This window comes from Prosopis cineraria, unplaced genomic scaffold, assembly GCF_029017545.1.
Source record: "Prosopis cineraria cultivar Desert tree isolate PC_DT_omini unplaced genomic scaffold, ASM2901754v1 PC6, whole genome shotgun sequence".
Classification (NCBI taxonomy): domain Eukaryota; kingdom Viridiplantae; phylum Streptophyta; class Magnoliopsida; order Fabales; family Fabaceae; genus Prosopis; species Prosopis cineraria.
In genome coordinates this window covers 11,077,083-11,097,716 of record NW_026555337.1, presented here as the reverse complement: position 1 = coordinate 11,097,716, position 20,634 = coordinate 11,077,083, and the positions used below count along the sequence as shown (strand labels likewise).

The 20,634-nt window shown below is 31.2% G+C and overlaps 3 protein-coding genes across 5 annotated transcripts; all 3 read left to right on the top strand.

Moving 5' to 3' along the window:
- The first annotated feature begins 4,386 nt into the window (after window positions 1-4,386).
- LOC129312803 (uncharacterized) lies at window positions 4,387-7,329 on the top strand. Of its 3 annotated transcripts, none has more exons than XM_054955532.1 (3): window positions 4,387-4,608; window positions 5,167-5,669; window positions 6,829-7,329. In XM_054955532.1, the coding sequence occupies exons 2-3, from the start codon at window positions 5,343-5,345 to the stop codon at window positions 6,898-6,900; spliced, it is 399 nt and encodes a 132-aa protein (XP_054811507.1). In that variant the 5' UTR covers window positions 4,387-4,608; window positions 5,167-5,342; the 3' UTR covers window positions 6,901-7,329. The 3 variants fall into 3 exon arrangements, with proteins under 3 accessions (XP_054811507.1, XP_054811506.1, XP_054811505.1); XM_054955531.1 differs by having other exon boundaries at window positions 4,387-4,942; XM_054955530.1 differs by having other exon boundaries at window positions 4,387-5,029.
- Window positions 7,330-8,830: 1,501 nt separating this feature from the next.
- LOC129313118 (transcription termination factor MTERF6, chloroplastic/mitochondrial-like) lies at window positions 8,831-11,653 on the top strand. Its single transcript, XM_054956023.1, has one exon. The coding sequence runs from the start codon at window positions 8,886-8,888 to the stop codon at window positions 10,041-10,043; it is 1,158 nt and encodes a 385-aa protein (XP_054811998.1). The 5' UTR covers window positions 8,831-8,885; the 3' UTR covers window positions 10,044-11,653.
- Window positions 11,654-17,769: 6,116 nt separating this feature from the next.
- Window positions 17,770-19,774, top strand: LOC129313119 (uncharacterized). Its single transcript, XM_054956024.1, has 2 exons — window positions 17,770-18,065; window positions 19,423-19,774. The coding sequence occupies exons 1-2, from the start codon at window positions 17,797-17,799 to the stop codon at window positions 19,577-19,579; spliced, it is 426 nt and encodes a 141-aa protein (XP_054811999.1). The 5' UTR covers window positions 17,770-17,796; the 3' UTR covers window positions 19,580-19,774.
- The last annotated feature ends 860 nt before the right edge of the window (window positions 19,775-20,634 follow it).

Sequence of the window (20,634 nt, the reverse complement as noted above, 5' to 3'; positions counted from 1 at the left end):
TCTATCATAATTTTTTATGCTAGCATTTGTATACTTTTCTTTCTCTCTTTCAACATGCTTGAGTTTGGATTTAACTAAAACAACCTCTTTTTAAAATAGACTCCATTCTATCAAAACATCGTGCAATTATTACTAATAAGCCTTGCCCAAAAACACCTAAAAAAAGCCTTTTTAACTAAATCTAAAAGCCTTTTTAAATGGAGTCATAGTTGAGAGACATGTCATGAATATGAAATCTATACCTCCTTAGAAAAAATAAAAAAAATGGCCCCCCTCAACATATAACCTAATTTCACCCCTATCCTTATAGGTCTCCATGTGCAAGATTTTTGTAAAGATGAAAAATTGGGAGAATTACATTTACGTTTAAGATGTGATTTTGTTATGCTTGAGTTGCTAATAGATTTGTAGTACTTAATTGTTACGTAAAAAGAGTTTTCTATATTAAAAAAAGTTGCTGCAGTGACTACCACCGAGTCTCTGGCAAGAGCATTTTTGGCAAGAAAGACCGGACCATGATTTTGGTTTTAAAAATGTTTTCTTTCTCATGTATAATCAATCTCTTTCCTTACTTATGCCAATATAAAGTTTAGTAAAATCACTCCAAAGTCCCTTGTTAAGAATTTTAATCACCCAAAAATATCATAAAATGCACAAATTGCTAAGAAGTCTTAAATACTGTGCAATTATAGTTTGACAGAAATAATTACAACTTGACTTAAGTTTTCATTTTCCTTTGTTAAATTATAATTGTACAGGATTTGAGATTTAAAAATATTTTATGCATTTCATAGAATTTTAAAGTAATTAAAATTTTTGTGTGGGACTTTTCCGTAATTTTCCCTATAAAATTTTGGAAGGATAAATTTGAAAGAATAAACTTATAGTACATCTCTTTACGTGTCTATGAATCCTTTCCAAGAACAAAACAAGCCAAATAACCTTACAAGATACCGAACTATTAGTATTAATCTTATTCCATATAATGAGTTTAGTCCTCTGTGCATGGATATTTCCAGGATTGCAAGGCTTGTTAAGCTCCTTAGATGTCATTAGGTTTTCATAATTCTGAACTTCTGATATCCTAAAAAAGCTCTGCATTATGTTTTTTCATGAATGGGATGACTGATCTCTTTTGGGTGTGATCCTGTGCCTGCAAAACCTACGAGAACATGCAAGTTTTGGATCTGGAGAATCTACCACCCAGACTAGGCATTATGCTGTGCTGTTCATTCTGAGCACACTTTTATGTCCCTTATTTTTATTATTTTTATATTTCCTTAGAAACAGAGTACAATGACATGATACAATCCTTCTTCTTCTTCTTCTTCTTGTTCTTGTATTTCCTTGAAAATGATTGATGAGTTCATTATATAAATATAATACTCATCTAAGGCTTCAATCTGATTGAATTTCGACTTTATATTTGGCTTGGTTTTACATGTATTGTTGTTTGGATGCATTTCAGGGTCCATCAGGCTAAAAAGAAGGTGGAAAATTTGGCCAAACCAAGTGCTGAAAGAACAACTCATGACAATGAGATTGTTGTCGGCCAGCCCTTACTTGTGGCTCAAGAAATGCACAGCTGGTCACAAGGAATGATTACATATTCCAATGAAAATAGTCAACACATGCCAAAGAAATGGAGCAATATAATTTTAAAATTCTACGGATAAACTTTCTATTGTGTGGTCATCAGCTGGTGAGGTTTAAGTTCATAGCAGGTTCATTGGAGTGCACAAGAATCACGGACAAAAAAGTTGATAAGTTTCTATTCATGGCTGGTAATGTTTGGGGAATGGTTTGAAAGTAGTTTAGTGTTGTGTTAATGTATTAACTCGTGTTCATTTTTCAATGCTGAATGTTAAGTAGAATGGATGAGTGCATTGGATTTGGACCAAAAGTCCTATATTTATAGGCAAATTGAATGGTATTTTTTTTTTTATATTAAAGATACCACAATTTTAGTGATTGAAAGATTCCCTTGTGTACTTTAAATTAATCAGAGATAATTAAATTGACTATTCAATAATCGATTGCTGCATTCGAAAGGAACATAATAATACAAATAACATGCAAGTAAATTTGAAGGTGATTCACAAACTGTCATAGAAGAGGTTGAAGAGATGATAATTCGAATGGCATATATGATATATTACACCGACCTCTCAGAACCATGGAATCTGAATAAAATGTCAAAGCTTCTACAGAAAGGGAAGGAAACACTTGCAGGGATTGGCAAGATAACCATTGTGTGTATTTGATTTTCATTTTGTTAAAAATTCATTTAATAAAAGTTCATTTGACAAAAATCAATCTAGTGAAAGTCAGTTATTGTAATGAAATTTATATTTGGATATATTTTTTCAAAAATCAGTTTGGTACACTGAAAGTTATTTGAATTATGATAGTGAAATGTGCTTTTAAATGTACAATTAGTAAAAAAATATTGATTTATGATAATTTATAAATTTTATTATACAAATGTAATATATTTAAATTAAAATATTTAAAAAAATGTGATAAATATTTAAAATAACATAAAATTTGATTTATAACATTAAAAATTTGATCTCTAATTATTTATACTTTTTTAATTATTTATAAATTAATACTAAAAATTAACATAATTAATTATTCAATTTATAATGATAAAAACTTGATATCTAATTATTATTATTTACATGATAACTATATTTTTAATAAATTAATTATTTTTTAAATAAAAGAATAAGAAATTAAACTTGAGATAGTATGGTTAAATAAGATCTTACATTTTAAATTTATTTTTTAAAAGTAATAACATGAAACTTTTAAGAAAGCATATTTAGCTCATTCAAAAAGGACTTTTAAAAAATACAGTTAATCTTATTAAATTATACCCAAATAACTTTTCACTTTCTAAGAGTGAAAAAGTACTTTTAAAATATGAAAAGTGCAATATTCAAACAATGGCTATGGACATCTCTTGAGCTTGAGGAAAGAAAGCAATAAACATTTAAATATAAAATAAAAAATTAAGGTTCAAATCTCTGTTAATACTATATTTAATACTTAATATTATATTGAGTAAGATTGTTTTTAACAAGAAGATAGTTGTAAGTAATAAAAAAATCTATATAATTTTGAGAAAATCTCAAGAGAGCTTTTTTTTTTTTTACTAGACACACAAAGTTACTAAAAAGAGAGAAGAGGTCAGACTTAATATTTGAATTCCAACTACTTGCTAAAGCAAAGATAAAAACTTTATAACTAAGTTGCTAGATATATATTCCCTCTATTTAAAAAATATAAGATATTTTTAATCGAATTTTACCTTTCAATAAAGTAGTTACTTACTTTTAAATTAACACTATCTTTTCATATTTACCTCTATTAAATACCCTATAATAAATATAAAATTATTATCAATAGGGGCACTTTTGAAAAAATAGCAATAATTACACCTTGAAAGATTAAAAATATTTTACATCTTTGAATATTCAATTTTTTAAAAAATGTCTTACATTTTTTAACGGAGGGAGTAAAAAGTTTATATTTGAATTTCAACCACTTATTTAAATGATGAAAGTCCATATTACTTCCCTCAATTTGAGTTGATAATCTTAAAATTTTTAAAGCCATTTATACACTTTTTTTTAGTATTGTAATTAATGATAAAGAAAAATTGTAATTAACGTTTTTGTCCATTTGGACTATGGATTTATTATTTCGCATTTTTTAAAATAAAAAACTAAAACGTAATCATGCTTTAATTCAATTAATAAAATGTCAGATTTATATTATCCATAAGTAATGAATAAAATAAATGACCAAATTTAAATATTATAAAAATATATGAAAATTATATATTTCATATATTTGAATGTGCTTCTGGCATGTATATGGGTTTGTGTATGTGTATATATATATATTAAAATGTTAGCATCGAAAAGCAATGGGTTTAACTTCATTGTTGATTATGTAATGACATCAAGACAGATTAGATTTAAAATATTATTATATATTTTATTTTATATTTATTAAAATAAAATTATAAAATAATTTTAAAATTTTTTATTTTTAATCTGATTTAAATTTAATTTAAAGAGTTTAATCTAATATTAAAATTTTTGCAATTGTTATATATGAATTATTCAGATATATTCTAAACAATTTAAATACACACATATATATTAAATCTAATATTAAAATTAAATCAAAATAAGATTAAAAATAAATATTTGTTAATATTATTTTATAATTTTTATTTTAATAAATATAAAATAAAAATATATAATAATGCTTTAAATTTTCACAATCCAAATTGAAATTTAAATGATTCAGATTTCTTAACCGTGCCTGTTGTAATGAGCAGCGCAGTTAAACCAAATAACAGCATATTATAATGCGGGATCTTCATCGGCAAAGGTTTCGCAAAGATATCTTCATCAATTGGTGAGTTCCTGAGTTGCTTCTTCTCCTTTTGCATTGCCTTTAGCTTCTGGAATCCATGATTTGCTTTCTCCGCAAGACAATCCCTTTTCGAAGGCACATTTTCAACCCCATTTCTCCAGAGACGGCACTCCCAGAACTGCTTTGTCTTCATCAACAGTGGCCATCTGCGAGGTACTGTAATTCAACGCATCAAGTAGGCATTCTTTCACTGTCTTGTATCTCATTGACTCATGAGGCCTCTCACCCGAAGAAGCTGCTTCAGCTTCTAAGTGTGTCAGCTTCGAATCGCGAGAGAAGCTAGATTTGGTAATCAATTTCCTCAAGAGTCAAGGACTGTCCCAACCCCAGATTCGTCGTTTCGTTAGGGATGTCCCAAAGCTTCTTCGATCTAATCCTCAGAAAACCCTTCTGCCAAAGATTGACTTTTTCATATCCAATGGCGTTTCGAGCTCAGACATCCCTAAGCTCACATGTAGTTGCCCTATCATCATGTCGAGAAGCTTAAGTAAGCAGCTCATTCCTTCCTTTGATTTCTTTCGAGACTTGTTTAAATCTGACGTCAAATTTATTCAAGCTATCAGAAATTTCTCAGGTATTCTTCTTGATTTAAACAGCCGACCCATGCATAATATAAAGTTATTTAGAGAATCAGGAGTTCCTGAACCAAATGTTTTAAAATTGTTACAATATTTTCCCATGGTGATAACTGAAATTCATGTTTGATTTAAGGGGATTATGGAGGAAGTGAAGGAAATGGGAATTAGTCCTTTGATGATAAACTTTTGGCAGTTGCTGTATTGGCATCAGTAAGCAAATCCACATGGAGAAAAAAGGCTCATGTTTATAAGAAATGGGGCTGGTCTGAGGATGACATTCTTGCAGCATTTAGAAAGTATCCATTTATCATGAAGCCATCAGAAGAGAAGATTGATGCAGTGCTGGGTTTTCTTGTCAACAAATTGGGATGTAGATCTTCCATTATTGCTAAATATCCATGGGTTGTTGCGTTCAGTATGAATCGACGAATTTTGCCGAGAGGTGCTGTGATTGAGGTTTTGTTGTCAAAGGGTCTGGTTCAAACGAAAAGTTTGCCACTGCTATTTATGTACCCTGAAAACATCTTTCTGAGAAAGTCTATCATGTGTCATGAGAAGGAAGCTACTGAGCTATTGAAGCTGTATCAGGATAAATTGGAGCTTGCAAGGTGCATGAAGAATGGAAAGGGCTTACAGGTACGGGCATGGACTGAGATGATACAGTGGTTTAGTCTCTTCTCTTCAAAATTGGTTTGTGCATAACATTATTGATATCTATGAAATTCTATCTTGTTTGCTTTAATTTAGCTTGGACATGACCAATCAAATTAATGGAGCGTTTTCTAGGCACTCAAATTTCTTCTTGAATTGAATTTTCCTAAGTTGAACAGTGACGGGGACTTGTAGTATGGAATATCAAGTCCCATGTTGAGTAATAAGGGATTTGATATTTAAGTGAGTTGGTTCTCCTGCCTCAAAAATAAGCTTTTGGGTTAGGATTTCTCATATCACTTAAGTACCCATTAAGTGGGCTACCTACTAAGGATTTTGACTAATAAAAGACCGAGTTACATGCCATGGAGTGCAGGTGGAGACTTGTTAGTATAAAATATCAAGTGTCACATTGCATAGTATGGGATGATCAATGCATTATGTAAATAGATGTGGAATCCTATCCCATTTAGGTGTCTATCAAATATGGTCATGTATAATACAATGGCAATGTTTATTATTATTATTTTTTAAATTCTTAAAGGGAGACATTTTGGAGTTGGAAACTTGTCTTGTAAAAAGAACCATTAATTCTTTCTATGAGGTAAATTGTATATAGGACTGGAGGGAGTAGAGCTTAAATTGTCTCCTATGTCATGTGATTCATTGGACATGCTGATTAAGTATCTCCTTGATTTTCTGTTTTTTTTTTTTAAACTATCTCCTTGATTATATTAACTATGTTGCTTCCAAAAGAAATCGAAGATGATTCTGTTATATGTGCAGACATCATTTTTCAGATTTTACTGTAAAACATGTCATTTTCTCACACGACGCAGCATTATGGGAAGACATTGGATAATCTTAATGAAAAAGAGAATGGATTACACTAACCTTCTGATTCATCCATCACAAATAAATAATATTTTAGTTTCTTCCATGGCATTTCTCTACGCTGCATTACATTGTTCCATCAAGTTCAATATATTTAGCTATTCAGATTGTGTTATACATTCCATTCTGACTAAGAAAAATGCAAAAATTGCTAGCATCTTGTCATTGCTTTGTCATTTCCACCTTTTCAAGTTTCATAAATACATCCACATATTAGTCATCTTTCAAATGGTTTTTGTCATGGTAATAGAGCGTACAAGCGATTTTTGGCGACTCGTCACTTACATTACAAGCTAACTGTTCTCGTCTTTTGGCTGCCTGACGCACTAAACTCTTTGAGTCTTGACCGCATTTTTGCTTCACGCCCTTGCTCGACTGCTGTGTTAGGATTTTCTTGTCCAATTGGAAATTGATTTAACTGCAAAGAGAGTCTCTGCCATAGTGGTCTTCTAGTCACCAGGCAAAATTTGCTTGTTATTGGGGACATTCTACAGAGATTGCAAGGTAAACGATGTAGAAATTCTAGAAGGTTACAATATTGTAATTTTGAGCGTGTTTGTTGGATTTTCTACAACCAGTGTAGAATATCCTTTAGACTGCACTGATTTTTAGCCTGATGTAAAAATTGTCTTTTTTTTTTCATTGTAAAAAGTCTTTTATGTATTAGTGAGTGTGTGAGCTTTTTACTTTATGTTTTTTCATTCCATATGGTCCAATGTCAAATTAGAACATTTAATTAATTTTTGCTAGACATGTTGGGCTTTGGTGCAATCCCAAAGAATGTGAAGGATTTGAGATTAGCAGAAGCGGCTAATTCTCACAATATGATTAAAATAAGGTTTTAATTCTTGTTGGCAAGGGTATCTACATTTAATATTTGATAATGTCTCAAACAATATTGTTTCTAATATCGTAGGTAACAAAAAAAAAAAAAGGGAAATTGTAGCTGGATGGACAAATCTTTTGGCCAATTCTGGCTCCTTCTTTTTTGACAAAATTAAGTTGGAGATAGTCCCATGCAGCCTTCCAAAGGAAAATTCTAATTTTCTATGACAAAAACATAATAATATGACCTGAACATGCTAAAGACAAAAGCAAGGAATTAGCTACCTTTGAAAGAATCAAAACATTAACCAGGTGAAGAAACATATCCTTTTGAATAATTAACAAGACATCTTTATACATTTATAAATTTAATAAGAGGGTTGTAAATACGTGGCTCTATTATTTACAAGTCCTTCTAAGAAATTAACAACTATGCATTGTATGAAACGCGCGTCTGTTGTAGAAATTTGCAGAGAGAAACCTTTTGTCCTCTTCCTCCTTTTAAAAACCAAGTATCCGTAACCCAAAGACTTGTTTGGCTCAAAAAAAAAAAAACATACGGATTTGGTTTCTCTTAATTTCTCTTTGCTCTCACTTCCACCCCATTTTCTATGATAATTTTTGGATTAAATTTTCAATGGCTCGAGTTTAATATTTCACAAAATTATTGTTAAAATATAAAATTATGAAAAATAAATAAAACTAAATAGTAAGAATTTGATAGGCAAATTTACTATCATGCTGCAAAAAAAAAATTATTTTTTAAAATACTACACTTTTAAAAATATTTATCAAGATGCTACAAGTCAAAACTTAGTTTGTAAGATACTGAGTTTTTTTTTTTTTTTTTTAAGTGTCAGACATGCAAAGTAATCGGTTTCTATCAAACCAGGCTGTATACGATCAATATAAAGCATGTCAGAGTCACCCCTGACACGCACTGATACAATCAATATCATGCCTTGACTCCCCCACACCATCTACAACATTTACAAACAATTTTCCCACCCCTAACATGGACAACGCAAGTGTAATATAAATCAATAATTAAAAAATCAAATTGGTTGTACTGTTAATCAGTTCGGCTAACAGTTCAATTAATCTAAATAAAATTATTTAAATAGTTGAATAAAATTGAACCATTTTAAATTGACAGCCAAATTAAAAACTAAACTTAATTTTTAAAAATCAGGTTACCAAAAAATTAATTTTCTTTTTCTATCATTTTTTTTTAATTTTTTAATTATTTAATGTTTTATCGTAGTTTGTTAAGTTATAATAAATTTAAAATATTTAATTTTATTTTTAATTAAGTAATAATTTTATATTTATTTTTATATTTAAATTATTATATATATATATTTATATATAATTTTTTTAATTTAATTATTATATCATCGCTTCACCGTTGGTATAACCCCATGCTTCTCATCTGCCCCGCCGCGAGGGTTTGCCGTTTTCTTGCTCAAGTTTTTTGAATCCATGTTTTGCTTTCTCAGAAAACTCATTCCTTCTAGGAGGCATTTCATCAACACAGCTTCTCCTTCAACATTTCAACAATTGCTTTGCGTTGAAAATCCATCGCTACCTGCCACTGCCAGGTACTGTAATTCAATTACATTCAATGCGCATTCTTTCACTGTCTCATATCTCATTGATACATGTGGCTTCTCACCCGATCAAGCCGTTTCCGCTTCCAAGTATGTCAACTTCCAAACACGAGAAAAACCAGATTTGGTTATCAATTTCCAGAAGAATCTCGGATTCACAAAATCCCAGATTCTTCGTTTCACGAGTGAAGTCCCTCAGCTTCTTCGATCTGACCCTGAGAAAACTTTACTTCCCAAGATTGAGTTTTTCATATCCAGAGGCGTTTCGAGCTCAGACATCCCTAGGCTCTTGTGTAGTTGTCCCAACGTCATGAGAAGAAGCTTGGATCAGCAGCTCATTCCTTCCTTTGATTTCCTTGGAGATTTGTTTCAATCTGATGACAAGCTCATTAAAGCTCTTACGTGTTTCTCGGGCATTCTTCTTGATGTTAACGCCCGTGCCGTGCCCAATATGAAGCTATTAAGAGAAGTCGGAGTTCCTGAGTCAAATGTCAGAAAATTGTTGGAATGGTATCCTAGGACATTAACTAAAAACACTGGCAAATTCAAGATGATAGTGGAGGAACTTAAGGAAATGGGTTTTGATCCTTTAAAATTTCAATTTATTATGGCCATCTATGCGCTGTCATCACTAAGCAAATCTACATGGTCAAAAAAGGCTGATGTGTATAAGAAGTGGGGCTGGTCTGGCGATGACATAATTGCTGCTTTTAGAAGGTGTCCATCTTGTATGAAGGCATCTGAGGATAAAATTGACGCAATTATGGGGTTTCTTGTCTACCAATTGGGCTGTCCACCTTCCATTATTACCAAACATGCAGTGGTTTTGTCACTTAGTTTGAATAAGCGAATTGTTCCACGCGGTTCCGTCTTTCAAGTTTTGTTGTCAAAGGGTCTGGTGAAAAAGGAAAGATGGATCAAATTATTTATCTACACTGAAAGGGAATTTCTTGATAGATTTATACTGTGTCATGAGGAGGAAGCTAGTGAACTACTGAAACTATATCAGTCTAAACTTGGTCTTGCATAGTGAATGAAGAATGGAAAGATTTTGGATATGGAGTGAGATGAACCAAGTCCCTTGTCACTGCAGTTCTTTTTGTGTTTTTGCAGGATATGGTCTGGCGGAAAAGGAAAGCTTGCTCTCAATGTTTGTTATCACCGAAATGGAATCTTGAACAGATGTCTCAATGTTTGTTTTCACTGAAATGGAATCTTTGAATAAATGTATCCTGTGTCATGAGGAAGAAGAAGGTCGTGAACTGAACTCCTGAAGTTGTGTGAGGCTAAACTGGATCTTGCAAGGTGAATGAGTATCGGAAAGGTTAAGTTTTGAATATGGACTGAGATGAAGCAAGTCCCTTGTCAGTAAACTTCTTGTCTTTTGCCGTATTATCTTGTTAATTTCCTTCTCTTGTTTTTGTTTGCTTTAATTTAGCTTGAATATAATGGATCAAATCTGATCCTAATTTGATGCCAATTCCTGAGTCTAGCAAGGTTGTCTGTGATGCTATGCAATTCCTGTCATTTTGTTTCTGAGAGGAAGATATTTTGAAGTGGAAGACTTGTGCATTTTAGTTTAAAATTAAGGGAAACCATAACCATTGATCCCATAGTTTTAACATATTTTGGTACAGGTCCTATAGTGTTTTTGTTGTTGCTTCAAGTTCCTGCAGTTTATCCTGTCTACATCGTGAATCCTTCCATTTTTGAACCTGTCCAGAAAAACGTATGAGCAATGCTGTTAATCTGCTGAACAATAATTCCAACTTGTCACAGATTAACGGCATTAGTCATATGTCAGCATCATTAACACTGTTATTTGTCATCTCATTGTCTTTTTGGAGATATTAAAAAATATAGGAATTAATGTTACAGACGGGATAAACTAGAGGAATCTAGAGTAATGAAAAAAATCCTACAGAGACCTATATATATACTCCCTCTAGTCTTATTTATAAGACACCTTCTAGATGTAATTTTTGATCCAAAATATAGGACACTTTGCAATAATTAAACTACTTTTTTTAATTTTATTATTTCTTGATTAATGTGAAGGTATTTAATGTAGTTGTATCATTATTTAAAATTGAGGGTAAAAATGAAAGTACATATAATTTTTTTTATGATATAAAGAAAAAATAACTTTTCTTAAAATGCGTGAAATGGTTAAAAGTATTTTATAATAAAGATTGGAGGGGGGGTGTGTGTATCAAAACATGTTAAAACTTGTGAAGCTGCTGGCTGTTATTCATGGCCTTCACGTTTGCTGGACTTAATGGGAAACACATTGTGGATATCCAATGCAACTGCATTGAGGCCATACTTTGATCACCAAAGGCTGTGATGAGTTACACCCTTTCAAGAATATTATTGATGAAGCACGCCTTTAATACCAGAGAGATTGGAGTTTATTTATTCACTATGTTAATAGAGACTCTTAATTGTTATGTTGATTTTTTAGCTAAGTTGTCTTATAGTTTAAAGTTAATTTTTGTACCTTTGATTATCATTCACCTCTCCCCGAGAGAGGCAGACGATGAAAGTGATCGCCTTAGACCTTTGATGTTGTAATTTGTTTTTTAATTATGAATGTATTCCTTCAATAAAGAAAACACACGCCAAGCGTGGCTTCATTAAGCTCCTTGCCAGCTTTGCCTTTTGCTTTCCTTTCCTTTTTTTTTTTTAGAGAAATTCAAATTTTCTAATCCAAACGCTTTACAAAGTCAAGGTCCTGATGTGATCTTTTCGTTTGTTATTTTTTTCACAAATCAAAATTAAAATTTCAAATTTTCCTCTTATTTACTCATATTTCATTTTATCATTATCTTTCTCATAGGACTTGTTTCATACTTTTTCCTAGTGTTTGGTACGCTTGAATTGTGAAAGTGGAAATAGAAGCATAGAAGAAATCCTAAAATTGGGATGTTTGCTATACAATAATTCTTTTCCCAAGGATTTGTCAAAGATTAAAGGCTATTGTTTTAAGTTGTAAGTTCTTCCTTATTAAATTACAATTAACTTTAAAATTAAGATAATTATAGGATTAATTTAATTGGATTAGCAAGTTTGTGATATTACATAAATAGAATTTCAAGTTTTCAAATATAAAAAAATGTTTAAATATCATTTCATAAATTAAAATTAGAATAAATTTTGATTATAAAAACATAGAATATCAAAAAGGTTCAACGCATTTGCATTTTCATTGAAAACAACAATTCAACACAAAAACAGGGGAATGCGCTACAGTATACTCCAAGTTGTGCTATGCGCCATGGCACATTGCATAACATGATAGCTTCTATTGCTGTCATTTGACAATAATAAGAACAAATTTTTAACACTGTCCATTTCTCTGTCTAGTGTCTAATTTAGGTGATCTAAGTGTCTATTGAAAACTTTTTTCGAGTTCTAGCTAATGATATTAGTTTTACGTTCAAATTATTTTTCAATCAAAAGTTGGACATCTATTTTCAAACTGACTTCTTTTATATTTAAAACACAACTTAGGTGTCCCATTTTCATTCTAAGTGCTAAAAGCTTAGACTTAAACTCTAGACCACACTCAATAAACCCCAAAATACCTGTGTAACACACCACAACACATGCATAGCACATTTATATTATTTTCAATACTTAACCCCATAATAACAAAAATAAATGGGGAAGCCTCAGTTGCATCATATAGTTCACCTTCAATCACAAATATATTCACTCCTCACTTGCACTAGTATTTTGACATTTTCTCAACAACTCATAAATTCACATACATCTTAGGGTTCAAAATACACAACTTAGCTTACAATCAAATGGTGCAAGTAAGCAAAATATGTAATCTCCTAATTGGCAATATCAAAATAAGGTATACACATAATTCATAAATAAACGAGGTCTATAAATTTAGGATATCCTAAGCCTCAAATTATTTTTTTCAATCCTGTCTTGATGAGTTAGCTCTTATAATATTGAAGAAAGAGGAGTAAATATAACTACTCAGTAACCAAAATATATCTAATATATACTAAGGCATGTTAATTAATTAGAATGCAAGTGATAACTCATTGTCATCCTCATGTTACATTATCAATCACAAGGCATATTTTCACATGTTATATCACAAATCATATATATTCATGTATTTTCATCATGATAGCTATAATATAGACAATTATGTGCCCTTAATTATAATATGCATAATCACACCTCTCTTTATAACCTCTTTATGCCTCTAACATCAAACCGTGGACTATTATATAATGGATTTGTCTATTTGATGAGACTACCTTAACCTTTCATGTATGAGAAGCTATTTAGCTAAGGTTATTTAACTCATTTGTAGGTTATGGTTTCCTCCAAATCTTACACTATAGAGCGTTGTTCTTCCTAAACTAGCTTCCTCATTGAAAATGCAGAAAACTAGATTAGGTTTAGGTTCCTCAATAAAAATATGGGACAGTCGCTCATTGAACACGTAGGACAAATAAGATATAAATATGTTAAGGCAAGTTATCGAGCTTTAAATGGCTGCTAAACCATGTGATTTTTAAACTCACTTCTCCTCTTCCGGTGAATTCCCACATCACAAGTTCATGTAATGCATAAGCATAAAGTTCATAACATGCATATGACTTAACATATTTAACATGCCAAATAACTTCATTGCACTCTAAACATCCTCATTTCATAATTTATAATGGAACTCCACATCATATAATATTATTGAACTCCATATCTAATATTCCTCTCACTATTCATAACATATACTAATTTTATATCTCATCTCATTATTTGTAATATAAGTTATTCATTGTATCACAATAATCCACCCACTTCACATTTCATAATACAATCAATCTCTAAACAATTTCATCAGTTATCATTGTCGCATGCCACACTTGGATTATAAACACACAAATTCATCAATATTATTTTACAAATTACCATAGTAGTTGTTAATCAAAGTAACTAGTTAACATACAAATTTTTTCATGTTACTTTAAACTTTTGAGAGATCAAATGTTCACCCCTCAAACAAATCCTTCTAAAATTATTCGAAGTTTGAATAATGCCAAATTGTGATTAGTCCACATTTATTCACATCAACAATTGTTAATATCTTCATTAGGATAATTCCTAACATCATATTCAACACTTCAAAAACTTCAAAAGTTCTAATTCTTCATGTACAAGGATACACAAGGGTTTATTGGCTTCATTTCACTCACATTAGTTTCAATAAACAATCTAACCATCATTAATAGCTATTAAATACTCCCAACAACCTCCATAATTGCTAATTTTGGGGATTTATTATCCTACAATTATCAAAACTCACAAAACTATAAACGATATGTTTGAATAATCTAAACAATTCTATTAATTTGTTTAAGTCAATAGTTCAGACTCATAGCTCCATAAGTTTGAAAATTCATTTTTCTAGAAAACTCTAATTTCTAAACTCAAGAAAATGGAAGAGGAAGGAGGATTTAGGCTTAAAAAACTTGTCTTTAATGTAGACAATATTCTAATTAAATAGCTTTAATAGAGCTCCTTTATATTCTTTCCCTCTCATCAAATCTCTTTTTTTTTTCTATTTTCTTATTTCAATATGATAAATCTAATTTTACCATGTGGTGCGGCCAAATGGCTATAGACGTGTCACAAAATGGGCTTCCTCATTGAAATGCAAATAGCTTAGGACTTGGTTGTGGTGGAAAAAGGAGTCCTCACTGAACATAGGACAAATGATATCCATAGCGTTGGCAAGTACGACTTTTCCCTTAACCATGGATTTTAACTATTCCCCTTCCTTTAATCCCCTTTAACATTTTCTAATAAATTTTAATTGTTAACATATTCTTTGATAATTAGGGGGTTAAAATCCTGATTTCATGGGTTTTAATGAACTCCAATAACCAAAATTGAACAATTAAACCACCTTATTTTACATCATTATAACCAGACTAATGAAAATTATGAGTTAATTATCCTAATAAAATTTATAAAAATGAGTTAAAAATCATTAGTTATCATTGTCGCATGCCACACTTGGATTATAAACACACAAATTCATCAATTATTATTTTACAAATTACCATAGTAGTTGTTAATCAAGTAACTAGTTAACATACAAATTTTTTCATGTTACTTTAAACTTTGAGAGATCAAATGTTCACCCCTCAAACAAATCCTTCTAAAATTATTCGAAGTTTGAATAATGCCAAATTGTGATTAGTCCACATTTATTCACATCAACAATTGTTAATATCTTCATTAGGATAATTCCTAACATCATATTCAACACTTCAAAAACTTCAAAAGTTCTAATTCTTCAATACAAGGATACACAAAGGGTTTATTGGCTTCATTTCACTCACATTAGTTTCAATAAACAATCTAACCATCATTAATAGCTATTAAATACTCCCAACAACCTCCATAATTGCTAATTTTGGGATATTTATTATCCTACAATTATCAAAACTCACAAACCATAAACGATATGTTTGAATAATCTAAACAATTTCTATTAATTTTGTTTAAGTCAATCAAAAATTCAGACTCATAGCTCCATAAGTTTGAAAATTCATTTTTCTAGAAACCTCTAATTTCTAAACTCAAGAAAATGGAAGAGGAAGGAGGATTTAGGCTTAAAAACTTGTCTTTAATGTTAGAAGCTTTAAAATACTACTTCTATACTTCAAAACCTCAAGCTCTAATAGAGCTCCTTAATATTCTCCTTCCCTCTCATTCAAATTCTCTTTTTTTTTCTTATTTTCTTATTCAAATCACATATGATAAATCTAAATTCTAGCCATGTGTTGCGGCACACAATGGCTATGTCATGACGTGTGGCACAAAATGGGCCATGTGCCTCGACATATGGCATAGATGCCACAATCACGCTTGAAGGACTCGTGTGTTGTGGTGGAATGTACAAGGAGTCCCTCCCTCACTGATTTAGCATCATGCGCCATTGCAAATGATATCCATGCTGCAGCGCTTGGCAGAGTCACACGTTACTATTTTTCCCTTAGACTCGACTTTCGGATCCAATTCTAAAACTATATCCAAACCCGAATGGTCCTTTAATCCCCTTTAACTATTTTCTAATTAAATTTTTAATCAATATAAACTTATTTTTGATTAATTAGGGGGTTAAACCGTGATGTTACATGGGTGGTTTAATTGAATCATGGCCAAATTAACCAAAACTTGAACAAATTAAAAAGAACCAAACCGGTTAATTTTAGCATCATTATAACCAAACTAAAATGGGAAAATTACAATGAGGTTAAAAAGAGTTAGTTCCTAGATAAAATTTTATGAAAAATGAGTTAAAAAAATCAATTTAGACAGACTTAAATTTAAAAAAATTTAATTGCAAATTCGGCAGTCGAGATTTAAATATAACTCCTATATTGTGACTGAACTTTTCATTTATAGTAGTTTGAATTGGTATTTTTAACACATATTTTAAAAAATAGGTTAAACATTTAGTTGTCATCAATTCAATTTCTTGCGATTTAATTGTCATTTTTCTAACTAAAAATCTCGCTTATTGTTATGCATTATCAATTAGATTGGGGATCAATTTAATTAAATCAAGTTTTGTCCGGTACTGCTACCTTAAAAATTGCTAATTTCTTATTTTAATTTTTCTCATTATTAAATATTTTTAAAATTTAGATCAATTTTTTTTTTGTAGGAAATTAATATGTTCAAGGAAAAGTTGCTTAAAAAAAATTGGTGAATGAGGACTTTTAAGCAATTTTTCTTTAAAGACAAGAAGCAACGTTTTCGTCTTCCACAATTACACATTTACTGGTCTGATCTGCCCGGCGCGAGGGTTTGCCGTTTGCTTGCTCAAGTTTTTTGAATCCATGTTTTGCTTTCTCAGAAAAATCATCGCTTCTCGGAGGCATATCATCAACACACAATCGCCTTTAACATTTCAACAATCACTTTGCGTTCAAAACCAATGCTACCTACTGCCACTGCCAGGTACTGTAATTCAATTACGTTAAATGGGCATTCTTTCATTTCACTGTCTCATATCTCATTGATACATGTGGCTTCTCACCCGAAGAAGCTGTTTCAGCTTCTAAGTCTGTCAGCTTCAAAACACGAGAAAAACCAGATTTGGTTATCAATTTTCTTGAAGAATCTAGGATTCTCGCAATCCCAGATTCTTCATTTCACGAAACGACTCCCACAGTGTCTTCGATCTGACCCTGAGAAAACCTTAGTGCCGAAGATTGAGTTTTTCATATCCAGAGGCGTTTCCCGCTCAGACATCCCTAGGCTCTTGTGTAGTTGTCCTAACGTTATGAAAAGAAGCTTGGATAAGCAGCTCATTCCTTCCTTTGATTTCCTTGGAGATTTGTTTCAATCTGATGACAAGCTCATTAAAGCTCTTACATGTTTCTCGGGCATTCTTCTTGATATTAACGCCCGTGCCGTGCCCAATATGAAGCTATTAGAGAAGTCGGAGTTCCTGAGTCAAATGTCAGAAAATTGTTGCAATTGTATCCTAGGACATTAACTGAAAGTACTGGCAAATTCACGAGGATAGTGGACGAACTTCAGAAAATGGGGTTTAATCCTTTAAGAATTAAATTTGTTCTGGGACTTATGCTTTGTCATCACTAAGCAAAAGTACATGGGCAACAAAGGCTAATTTGTATAAAAAATGGGGCTGGTCTGACAATGAATTCTTGCTGCTTTTAGAAGGCTCATTTTGTATGATGAAGATATCTGAGGATAAAATTGATGCAATAATGGAGATTCTTTGTGACAACAAATTGGATTGTCTGCCTTCAACTGTTCCCAAATATGCAGTGGTTCTAACAATGAGTTTGAATAAACGAATTGTTCCACGGGCTTATGTCATGCAAGTTTTGTTGTCAAAGGGTCTGATGAAAAAGAAAAGCTTGCTCAAAATGCTTGTCCGTACTGAAAGCGAATTTTTGAACAGATGTATCCAGTGTCATGTGGAGGAAGCTAGTGAACTCTTGAAGCTGTATCATTCTAAACTTAATCTTGCAAGGTGAATGAGGATTGGAAATGTTAAGTTTTGGATTTGGTTTTGGGCTGAGATGATGTAAGTTTCTTCTTCTCGTCTTTTGCTGTATTACCTTGTTTTTTTCTCTCTCTCTTATGATTTGCTTTGATTCAGCTTACTATGATGAATGAAATCTATCAACGGTTGTCTATAAACTTTAATTTCTCTTATCTGAATTTGATCCCAACTCCTGAGTTTAACAAGGTCATCTGCGAAGCTATGCAATGTTTCTGTCCCTTTTTATTTCTTAGATGAAGGTATTTTGAAGTAGAAGTAAAGAGAAGAAACTACAAAAAGCTTACTTTACTGTTGTAATTTCCACATATCATGTAAATTGCATCAGGAATGAGAGAAAGACAGAATAGAAAGACAGAATTATAGAATACATTGAAACAACAATATGCGAGTCTTCTTCAATGTTTCAATTCCTCTCAAGAATAAAATTTAGCCAAATACACACCAAAAGATATCAAACATTATGTAGCATGATTTGCTTGGTTTCTTATATGGCTATTCATTGTTCACCTTTGTTTGTGGTGTTAAAATTGGACACACTTGAGGATGTTAATGTGGTGAATGAGACAGCACTATATTTAGCAAAAGTTATATAAATTGTAGTATTACTACGTGTAGCTTGTATCAAGCACCTGACCCTTGAAGTCCAGCGAGTTTACTAAAGAAATACAATTGTTCTGAGTGACAAGTTTAGTTTTTGACCCTGTGATTGACATTATTGATCTCTCTAATTATGAATTATCAGCATTGACACATCTTGCTGAGTTTGAGCTTATGCTGTTATTGATAGGCTCTTTTCTTCAGTATCATTCCTTGGGGGATAAGATGAGTGATGTTTGTTGATAAAAGTCAAATGCAATGCAGGCATGACCTCTGGTTTTAGGGAGCTGCCATTAATACCTGATAAAATTCACCAGTGTCATGTAATCTTTTTTATCTCTGGTTGTTTTGTAACATATACAATCAAAGAATGATTAGTTGATTACGCACATATTTGCTTTATGATGCTTCCTAAAGCCTTTCACCACCAGCATGTTGTCAATGATCTAATAACTTGAATAAGCCTCAACCTTGTGTCAGTGGAAATAGAATATGCAAGGGTGTCAATGATCAAGGTTGCCTCCATATTTGTGGGTTCTAGCCTCTGCAAGTTCACACAAAATCGGATAAGTTCAATCTTCTAGGTGTTCAAATTGAGATCTGCTACCTTTTGTTAGATCTTTATTCAACTTAGAACCAGCACTATGTTCAAAATTCAAGTGAGTAAAAATTTCTAATGCTTTGAATTTCATCTTGCTTCTTCTGGTGGATTATCATTTTCAAGCAGATTACTTCCTAATGAATCAATGCTTGAGAATCATATGCATCAAGAAAACAGAAAATCTCCAGAAGTTTCAGTGGCACGAAGGAGTAACATCTTCGTCTTATTACTGATGAAGCTGGTTGAGGTAGCATTATTCCAGATGAAGTCAAACCTGAGATAATCGAGGCTTCTCGAGTATGTATGATGAAGCTCGAATTTAATTTTCCATACCCTTTTCTCCAAGTGTAGTTTCTTTCTTAAGGATGCTTTGCTTTGGCCATGTTATGATGCTGGTTTTCCTGAAACATGAGAGAGGATTTTTTTCCCTCTTCTTGTTAGTAAAAGAGAAATATATAATCATGTCGAATTATTATTACTTTCTATTGTTGTTATTTAATAATATAAAATAGTTTTGAACTATGATTTTTTTAAAAAAAAAAAATTCTGTAAGCATTTGTTAAGTTCAGCCTTATCTTATTTGAAATGAAAGTTATTAAAATTAGAAATTGTAAAATTTAAACCAATTGAAGTACTCTCCCCGTTAAAAAATATAAGGTATTTTTTAACAGAATTTCACCCTCAATAAAATATTTATATATTTTTAAATTAATTTTATTTTTTCATATTTATCCCTGTTAAATACTCTACAATAAATATAAAGTCATTATCAATAAGAGTACTTTTGAAAAAAAATAATGACTACACCCTCAAAAGATTAAAAATGCTTTATATTTTTAACATTTAATTTTTTAAAAATGTTTTATATTTTTTAACAAAGGAAGTATATTTTAAATTCATTGTAATATAAGGGAATCACCACCAAAAGGGTATTATTTGAAGAGATTTGAGAAAAAGAAATATGCATGAAAAATTGAAGTTATAAATAGTAAAAATTGCAATCTTTTTTTTTTTTTTAATATGAAGTATGGGTTAATAAACTGCATATGATTTTTTTTAACAATTTGTTTGAATTATTTCAAAAATTGTAAGTTAAACACGATTGTTGTGACTCGTGAGCATGGTGGTCCTCTAATCAATGTTGGGACCTTGGGGTATTTTTATTTCTAATGACTATGACAATTATTTTTTGTGCTAATGACACTTAAATCTTAAAATATTAACTAATGATAATGAAGCATAAATTTTTCAGAAAAATATAGTACAAATACATTCATTCAAATAATTGCTAATATAAAAATAAATTAATTACAAATCATATTGACGATAAATTTTAAT